The following is a 10,807-nucleotide window of genomic DNA, read 5'->3' as shown; positions in this document are numbered from 1 at the left end:
GTCATATAGTGCAATACTAACCAGAGGCTTGACAACAATTCAACCAAAGCCAAAACCATCACCACCTTCACCTACCTGTACAATACTGGTTTATAGTGAAAACGAGAACTTTACCTCTGAACAAACAAGAGCAACTTTGACCAAAAGTGTGGACCCAACAGCAGCTGGCGTAGGGATAAAAAAGATAAGAAAAATTAACCAGGGGGGAGTCGCAATTGATGTTTGCGATGATTCAGATGCTGAAGTTTTGGAATGTTTATTGGAGAAAGTCTCGGGACTCAAGGCTCGTAGAGGAAACCTACAACGACCTCTTATTAAGATCGTTTCGGTTCCTAAGTCTATCACTAAAGATGATCTTGAAAAACACATTTGTGAACAAAATTATTTGGCGCTTCGTGTTGAAAAAGATGAATTTCCAGATCATGTTAGAGTTAAATATGCATTAAAACAAAAAAACAGTGAATATCTTTCATGGATCATTGAGGTCACTCCAAGTATCAGAGAACGATTACTTAGGGAGGGAAAGATGTACATCAAGTGGAGTAGTTGTCCGGTGTTCGAATACATTCCAGTTAGACAGTGCTTCAAGTGTCTAGCTTTCGGACATTTTGCAAAGGAATGCCCGTCCCCAAAACGTGTCTGCAGTCATTGCCAAGGTGATCACTTGTTTAAGGACTGTATAGATTCAGTATCTTTACCACGTTGCACCAATTGTGTAAAAGAAAAACGTGAACAATTCCATCACAACGCTATGGACAAAGAATGCCCTAGTTATATAAGAGTTAAAAACCAATATTTACAGAAAGTCACATGTAAGGACTAATCTATGTATACTGTTTTTTCTGAACATACAGATCTATTTTGTATTTTACTCTTGTTAACGAGTCTAGCTTTCATGTTAGGCTTCTGCCAATTGGTACAATACGTACATAATGAGCTTTGTTTATAACTAATGCAACATTCTAAAGTATTGCGTTATACTGTACATTCTGGTCTCTTCTCACATACCTCATGTTTGTTTTGTATCATATTGTCTATTTTTATGTATTTGATTTCATTGTGTTTCGGGAAATACTGTAATTTTCTCTTGTATCCCATTAACTGTGTCATCAGGTAATGCCAAATGCGGGGCCTGGTCTTATACTTATTTTTGGTACAATAAAACATAATGAATGAATGAATGAATGAATGAATGGTCGGACTTCCGTTTTCTCACTTTCCTATTGGTCTCTCACCTGTCTCTAGGTGGAATTCGAGACCAGTTCAGGCCATGAGAAAGATATGCCCAGGTATGGTTTATCTGACACCATCCTTTCTTTTACTAACAGCGAAGATGTCAAAGTCCGGCATCACTGTCTCAATGCCAGTAAACCCAACACTTTTCAATAGCTGTATTTCTCCACATTAATTATTTATAAAGTTTTAAATTTTACATCCGTTTTTGGTTTGAACTATTCTGGGGCCTCACATAAGTAAACTATTAATAAATATTTTTTATATATCATTAAGATGCTTTTATTGTCTTAAGGAATATTTTGTAACCTTTGCTTTTTATTTTATATTATCATAACCAATTTAAATTTCATTAAATATGCAACTGTTAAAGCCAAATGATTGCTGAATTGCCTATTGGGCTTACTGATGTTTATATATTAAAGTTTCTTGAAATGGAAAATTTACTCAACCTGGAATAATATTGCCAATTCATTTCTTATTACAAATACATGTGACCAAACAAAAACAGAACTCTCAAATAGTCATAAGGAGTTTGTCGATGCTGAAAGTCTGCCTTCCCAATTCTGCGAACAGTCCAAGTTCAATGATATTACAAGTAAAATTTCTGACACCAGTGGCTCACAAAGTTTGACTTGCAGTATTGCCAAATGCCTCACAAGTTTTCTTACATTTGATTATCTGGTAATAAGCTGATAAAAAATTATGTAAACACACAATATTGAATACACAATATGTAATACTGAATATTTAATTTTTTCTTAAATTTTATCATTGTGATTATTAGTTTTGGAACCAAACAATAATTTTTTATATTTTTTAAATGTTCTTATTTAAATTGCTTTGTGTTATGTTCTTAAATACTGCAGTTCAAATTTCCACTTATAATTAAGATACAAGGCTGAAACTTTGAGAACATAACTAAGTCTGATAATAATGCATTTTAATGATGTTTTAGAGGATGCCTTCTCATCTCCCCACACTGAAATGCATTAAACCTAGCAAAATATAGAATTTAATCAGTAATATCAATTGACATAGCTATCTTACAGGTGTGGGTGTTTGTGGGTGGGTGGCTCAACCCTCCAACCATGTTTCAAGCGTTTTTTTTAAATATTTTAAAAATATATTTGATTATTCAATATTTGCAATTGTTTGGAATTTTATTCTTATGATTATATAGCCTACATATGTATATATTATTCTTTCATATTACAGAGGATAGACCTTTGATTGTACAGTTTGCAGCAAATAATGGAAAAGATTTGGCTGATGCAGCAGAATTAGTTTATCGGTAAGATTATTACATTTTTTAAAAATATTTTTGTCTTTAAAATTTAAATAGCAAAAATCTAAGTTTAAGAAAAAAAATTATTTTAGTTGTAATTTGATTTTTTTCCAAAGCTAGTTTATATTAGATATATAATATATATATTTAATATAAATTTTTAATGTAATTTGAAGATAGAGAGGAAAAACAAAAATGATTTGTTGATTTATTACTATGTTCTCATATCACAGGAACTCAATTAAACAATAGCAATGTTGCCCATTCTTTATAAGTTCTTTCCTGTTTAACTTGTGTAAAAATGCCTTTTAAAAGTTCTCTGCTGTTAAGATCTTATAAAAAAATTATGTACAGTAAAAATCCAGGATGAAAATATACTTTTTACATAATGAATAAATTCCTCCTGAATAACTACCTTATCCATTATGCTACATAAACTACTCTTAAAATTGTAGTAATAGCCTTATAAATTCTTATCAATTTTCATTGAACTTAGCAAAACTTTATTAAAAAATTATTAGAATATTTGCTTTAATAGCTTAAAAAACAAAACAGAACACAAAAGACAAGTTATAGTACTACCAAAATAAGTCCTAACTGAAGTTCATCAACAAAGAGAATAAAATGTCTGATTCCAGTAGTTGCCTAGGAAAATTTATAGTAGTTGTGGGCATGTTTATTGTCACACGGCTATTTTGTCAAATTAAAAAATATGCAATTTTGAACATTATATTTTTAAATAATCAGAAATCAAAAGATGATTTTGGTTTAAAATATTTAAGTATTTCATATTTCTTAAATTTAAGTATAATCATTTGTATCAGGAATAAACATATCCTAAAAGGCTTTTGATAAGGTGTAGGAAAATGTTATAAATTGTTTAACAATAATCCTTACTTTTTAAATGAAATGGATAGTCTTATCTATGGAATTCGATGTAAACTATTGTTCATTTATTTTCAAATTTCAGAAAATAGAAATAATTCTTTGCTTTTGAGAATAAAACAAGGGAGTTAAATCTGAAAATTAAGACAGTATAGTAAGGCAAAATTTATGTATTTATTCTCAAAAACCCTGAACCATGTTATTCTGAAGACCCAATTACACTAATTGACAATAATACTAGTTTTACATTTTCTCAAAAAAATATCAAAAATTTTTTACACATTGTATAGAACATTTTTTTTTTTTTTGCAACTACTAAATGCAAATATTTTTTTTTACATCAAATGGTAGGCTAGTAACAACACTTTAATAGCAATTCTAAGCAGTATTAATTTGTTTATTGTTCTAAAGTGTTTGTTGTTGAAGTATACAGGGTGGATTTTTATCTTGAGACAGTTAAATACCTTAATTGGATCTCATTATTTTGGAAAAATTTAGACAAAAGTTGTAGGTGTAGGGTTTGAAGGAGTTACCCCCTTGAAACCCTACAACTTGGTGACCTTGGATGTGGCCTTGACCTTGATCTTCAAATGACTTCGAAGGTCAAGAAATGAGAATACATATTTTTTATCCTGGCAATGGAAAGAGCAGGAAATTTCATAATCGGATATATCCTTGACCTTAACGTCTAGGGTATATTCAATTGGTCAAAGGTCAAGGTTATTTTAAGGTTAAAAGCTTTTTCTAACTTTAATCAACTTCAATCATTTTAATTATTTAACACTATTCTAACACATCCTCATTAATGGCCATTAGTGATTTAAGTAATACAAATATGGTTTAGGCCTCATATAACAAACTAAGTAAATTGCCTCTGCCTTGCCAAATGGCACTACAAAGTACAAAGAGATTATGTCTTAATCATAGGCCCAGTCTGGTACCCAATAGCTAATGGGTGTCTTGGACTCTTTTAAGTCGAACCTGAGATAAATGCTTGGTCTCTGGCTCTGGCTCTGGCTCTAGCTGTGGCTCCAGTGTAACGACCCAAGAGGGGACCAACCTTCCTTGCTTTCCTCACTCTCAAATCCAACCCTCTTACATGGACATACGCTTTGGTGCTGCCTGTACTGCTCATAGAGTTCTCTACCAAAGAGAGACCAGCTCATAACAGTCAGCGGGGTCCCCTCCCTAGAAAAGGGGGCCTTGCCCAGTGTGTCCACTGAGCTTATAGGTCGAAGAGATCTACTACTTTTTCCATCAATTCCTTTAATTTCTTTAAGTTTCCTTTACTAGCTGCTAGCATTCAAAGTACTTGTTCAGAAGGCTTAGACCAGTCAACTTGGCGGAAGTCCTAAGTAAGAGGACAGTCAAGTACATAGTGCCATGAGGGCACCCACAGGAGGAGCTACCATCTCTTTGTCCAAACTTGGACTTGAAGTGGGGAACCTCCCATGTCCAATCAATATTTGCATCGTAAGCCAATTACAACACACTGGAGTATGGCCAACTTCAGGCATGAAGGCATAGGTTGATCTGCCTATTGTGCTTTGAGTCCAGTGCTCTTGCCAGTATGTCATTGATCATTGCAGTAGAGTACCTTTTATGTAGGTTTAGTTGAGGGTTCGACTGTCCTCATTAAAAATAGGCCCCTGGCTGCCTCCTTAGACAGTTGGTCGGCGCGCTCGTTGCCCAGGATCCCAATGTAGCCTCAGATCCACCTCAGGGCAATGTGTCATGCATGCCTTGCCCTCAGTATCCTACCTCTGATCTCCTGTACCAACTCGTCCCTGTAGTACCCGTCACTCAGGGCCTGAAGTGATGACTGGCTGTCAGAATAAACTGTGATAGACTCTGGACCTGGATGTTATAGGATCCACTGGGACACCCCCCTCCAGGGCCACCAGTTCTGCCTGGAACACAGACATCTCCTCATTCAGTCTGAATGACTGACTGTACACTTGGACTCCATCAGAAAAGATGCAGAAGTACACAGCACATATGGTTTAGGACTGGCCCTCGACAGTTGCTGAATGTCATTGACACTTTAAAGTGGTCATTAATGGTAATGAGTGGTCATCTCATTTAAGAGACGGTCACTGACAGTCATGCATGAGGATGACCTTCACATGACCTTCAGAGGTCAAATTCAGAGGTACTCAAGGTCATGGTTGATTGTGAAATTTCCTGCTCTTTCCATTGCTGGGGTCAAGAATATGTATTCCCATTTAAAACAAAGACTTGACCTTCAAAGAAGGTCACATCCAGGATCACCAATTGATTGCCCCTTCGAAACCCTACAACTTTTATCTTAAACCTCTTTCTGAAATAATTAGATCTAATTAAGGTATTTCATTGTCTGAAGATAAAAATCTCACCCTGTATACTGTTGAACCTCTCTAAAATGATACCCATTACAACAATAAACCCCAGTTTGATAGAACTTCTACAGTCCTGGCCGAAGTCCTATACCAATATTGATATTCATCACCTGCTATAATGATAGTAAAACTTTGATACAACTATCAGAATGTGTTGGCACAACCCATTACTGACTGACGTATGAGCCATGTGGTAAAGAATTAGGAGCACATACTTGCTAATTGTGTTACCTATGGATCTTCCCCAGGCTCCAGAGTGGTTTTTTCACATTTAGCTAATTGACAGCATTGTGATCATCATCACTACCTCAGCCTGTTATGAGAAACTGCAAGTGCAGACCAGACTGCACAGATGAGGCAATTCTGGCAGAGTTAGGGACTGATATTCAAGAAGTAGAAGAAACAGTTCCATGTAATCATCCCCATTATCTTAGAAGTTATTTCTCAAATGGAAACAATTCAACACATGTCAACCACAATTCCTGGAATTGGGATTGAACAATGGTTGCTCTTGATGCAGTTCATTTGACATTTGTAAACCAGAGCTTACAAAAAATGAGCCAAAGCAAAATAACAAATTTTTTTAAAGACAACATAAAGTTTCAAAACAATGTAATACAATTTCCTGGTTAATAAATAATTCAGAACCAATCAGAGAGCATTATTTAAACTGTAGTGATTAATATTTAAATCAATATATACTTTTTTAATGATCTTGGTTATTATATTTCAAGAACTCACTACAACAATAACTCTGGTATATCAATAATAATACTATGTTCCTGGACACAAAATATCATTGTAGTGAGTTTAACTGTATATGGCATTTCTCTAGTATATCTCCAAAACTGGGTTTGTATAAATACATCATACACAAAACCAACACCAGCACTATGAAAAGAAAAATTTACTAATGTTTTCATCTATATGAAATAGACATCAGGTACAAATGATATAGAACAAAATGGATAACAAAAATTATATCCCAAACATAACATATAAATTTTAACACAATGTATTCTAATTACATAATCAGTTTGAACTTTTAAAACACATTCGATTTTTGTTAGCCATTTTGTTCTATATTGTTTGTACCTGATGATGTCTATTTCATATAGACAAAAACTTTAGTAAATTTTTCTTTTCATAGTGCTGGCATTGGTTTTGTGCGTGGTGTATGGTATTTCTCTATTTAATGTTATTGTCATGTCAAATAAAAGGAAATTAGTGAATCCAAATGTTCAAGTCTGTGTTGCAAAATGGATACTGACTGGATGAGAAGTGACTTTGTAATGAGGAATTTAAATGAAATCTTAGCACCTTATTATGAAATTTTCAAGAAGAAGAAAAGAAAGGCACAACAAAGAACTTTGGATTCATATTTACAAGAGTGCAAAATTCTTGGCCTAACCTATCATAAATGGATGATCCTCAAACAGGGCTACAGCTGATTGTACAACTGAAATTTTATCCAGCGACATTGTTGAAAGTGTTCAACACAGTGGATGTATGAAAACTGGTTGTAAATAAGTAGCCCTAAACTATATTTTCTGTATTATTATTATTTTGCATTAGTAAAATTTTAGTACTAAACATGTTTTTATTGACAAAAATATCATACTGTATATATACATTGTGAATGCATGGTAAGCATCTATGTTTATTCCATTATAAGTATATTTGTTTTGTGCTGATTTTGTTTACACCATCTCCTCCAAGAATGCATCACTGGCATAAAATGAGTCTGTATTTACATTATGTTAATATGTAAGTGTAAATGTATCAAAGGGTCTCTTTTCAGAACTATAAATTTTGCATTTAGCAATTTTCCATGATCTTTGTGAAACCTGTTTAAAAACGTTATCTTTATCCTTTTGAATGTATTTTACTATTTTCTAATTTTTATTATTTTAGTATTAATCTGTTAGCTTTAATAATAAATTTATTGTTTATCAATAATCAACTAATTTTTTTCTAGTAAAGGGCAGTAATAATTTTGATAATATGATTATATGGGTTGTAATGATTAAGATATCAGCCAGTTCCTTCTAATTTGATTTCTCTTTTTTCAAAAAAGTTTCTATGTTGGGAACTAAGTTTATCAGTTTATTTATCAAAAATCTTTACATGACATAAACATGATAGTAATGAAAGTATGGTACATTTCAAAATTTACTTAAAATTAGATGCTGAAAATGTCTATCTTCTTGGCATATACAGAGCTTTATTCTTCTAGGAAAGGCATTTAATACATATCTACTACTCTTAAAAATGTTTCCTGAATTCTGATTTTCACATTTTCTGTAGAAGGACACTGAAAGTAAACCATTTTCTTAATTGGTCTTCATGAAGACTGGCATAAAGATTTGCTGCCTGTGAATAATTTTGGTGACATGCATCTAAAGTCATTAGCATATCAAATGCTCCTTCATTTGAATAACTCATTTTCACAAAAACAAGTAAATACAGAAAAATGGTAAGATCACTCCAAAAAAGACACTGTCGTGCCTTTGAAAAAGTAACAATTCAGTTTATTCAAAGCCTGCTTGTTCAATTATCTGATGTGAGAAGATAAAGAACAAAAACTGATAAACTTAGTTCCCGGCATAGAAACTCTTGGGAAAAAAAATAAGTCAGATTTTTAGAAGAAACTGACTGGTATCTTGAAAACTGTTAGGTTTAAGAAAATATGACTTATTATAAAATGTATTTATTCTGTTGTGTACTATTTATATAATGGCTAAAAAGAGCTCTTTATAAATTAAAAAAAATATATATATATTTTGTTCAAAATCAAGATTTTCAAGGTCACCAAGAATTGTCCTCTATCTACTCTCTAAAATTGGTTATTAGTCTCATCTTTCTATCTCTAATGGTTTCTGAGAAAAAACAACTGAACACCACCACCTGTTAATCACCCTTGTGTGTGTGCGCATAGAGTGATCAAATAATAAACATACTTGTGAGGAGTTAAGCTTGTGACACATGACTGACTTATCACATGCCATTGATTTACTTAGAGTTTCAAATGATATCCCTGTAGTTCGTAGTAAATAATTGTGCAAGATTTAAATAATTTAAATACTGCCCTCCCTGTCATTTATTGCAAGAAATAACAAGCATGGCAGCTCACAGCATTATCAGCTCTACTTGCAAATGAACTTTTCATTTGATCATTTGGTAAATAATCATTTACAATTCATCAAAATTCATTATCATAAAAATGGTTCATTTCTGTTGAATTTTTTCAGAAAAAAATTATAAATTTACATATTCTATGAATATTCTCTGTTCTATTGCCAATAAATATTTTAAAAGTACTATTTACTGAACTTTAAATCAATTGAATAATCATAAGTAGCTGAGATATTTTCAAAATGTTTTCAACAGTTTCATAAATTATTCATCAAATTTCATCTACTAGAAATTTGAAGTACAGATTTTTATAATACAAATATTTTAAGTATAAGAACTAAAATTTATGAATAATAGATTTATTCTTAATTTCAGATATTGTGATGGTGTTGACATTAATTGTGGTTGCCCTCAAAGGTAATGAATGTTTTATCATTACAGTAAGACCTTGATTTAATGGACTAATTCACAGTGGCATGCCCTGACATTTGACGATAGGGAAGCTGTTTCCATAAAAATTTAAAAAAAAATACTGGAAATGACAAAAATAACTTTATATATTTTAATTCTAAGATAGATATATTGACATGAAACAAAGATATAAGAACTTGTTTTTATTATTTTTTATAAACTAACTCTATTCGGCAATATTTTTTACGCAAAGTCATTAATTACTTTATCATAAAAATTGCTTGTTGTTGATTCCATCAAAGTATTTAAAAGTTCTTTTTTCTACTGAAAGCAACACTAATGACAACAATCTTTCCTCTGACTGAGTGTTTCTTGCAAATGTAGAAATTCACTTCATGGTTGAAAAACTGTGCTCAACAGATCCACTTGTAGATAATACAATAAAAATTAATGATATTAAATCATATAATTCTTTTAGTATATCTTTGTTCAGATCATCATTAGTTATAATATTTTTTATGTCTAAGAGTGACTTGCCAATATAGTCTGGACATGAATATAAATATTGCAATTCACTACATAATGTAGATAAATCAAAAAATTCTCGATAAAATTTACTTAATTTAAAAAATTAAAATTTGCTTCGGAAAACTGTTTTTCATAATATTTAAAATTATTAACATATAAAACTGATAAAAACTGAAAATCTGTCAATATAATTATAATTAACAGAAAATTGTAATTAAATATAGCTTTGTAAAGAAAGATACATAAAATCTTCTTTACTTTTTAAATCTTAAAACAATCCACTTAGTCAAATAGCTCCCTAAGAGTAGCCAATGGATAGAATCATTGGTAGTGTTATATGATATTTTAGTGTGTGTAGTATCCATGAGTTAAACCATCAGAGGTAGGTGCTTTGTAAAGCGCATGCGTAAATGCCTGTAATCTGGCTGCTTTAAACGATTTAGATATTTTCGTCATGGAAACTATCCCATATTCAACAATACAGCATTTCCATTAGGAATATGCATACAGGTATACCTCGCCTTACGTCGGTAATTGGTTCCAGGAAAGCGACGTAAGTCGAATTTACTTGTCTCCAAATCTACTTGTCACTAGGCTAAACCATAAATTACCATTCCCGATTCTGTATTTTATTTATTAATGCATTTTTAATAATATATGTTTAATAAGGATCTATTTTAAGCTTACAAACAAATAAATTTTAGTTTTTAATATAGTATAGAAAAAAGTAATCTAAATTTACGAATGCATGTTCGTACAGTACATATTTGTAAATGTACAGTACAGTAGACCCCCTATAACGCGAAGATACGTTCCTCGTTATACGAATTTCGCGTTGTAGGAATCCTTGGGCTGTGATTGGCTCACGTATTTGACACGTGTGAAGTTTACGGACTACGGCTGTTTGAAAGGTTTTCTTCCATAAAATTAATCGATTCTAGACTAATTC

At 32.0% G+C, this 10,807-nt stretch overlaps 1 protein-coding gene across 3 annotated transcripts in view; it reads left to right on the top strand.

Annotated features, from left to right (window-relative positions):
- The window catches only part of LOC111623444 (tRNA-dihydrouridine(20a/20b) synthase [NAD(P)+]-like), a 51,584-nt gene that overhangs the window by 36,893 nt on the left and 3,884 nt on the right, over positions 1–10,807 (top strand). For 2 of the 3 annotated variants that reach the window (XM_023366025.1, XM_023366023.1), the window contains exons 4-5: positions 2,452–2,527; positions 9,295–9,336. In XM_023366025.1, the coding sequence (XP_023221793.1) occupies positions 2,452–2,527; positions 9,295–9,336 (118 nt within the window). The remainder of the gene's footprint in view (positions 1–2,451; positions 2,528–9,294; positions 9,337–10,807) is intronic. The other variant, XM_023366024.1, reaches the window with a different exon arrangement.

Source organism: Centruroides sculpturatus, unplaced genomic scaffold, assembly GCF_000671375.1.
Source record: "Centruroides sculpturatus isolate CEXI.00-Female unplaced genomic scaffold, Cexi_2.0 scaffold315, whole genome shotgun sequence".
NCBI lineage: Eukaryota > Metazoa > Arthropoda > Arachnida > Scorpiones > Buthidae > Centruroides > Centruroides sculpturatus.
This window is presented reverse-complemented; position numbering and strand designations above follow the sequence as displayed.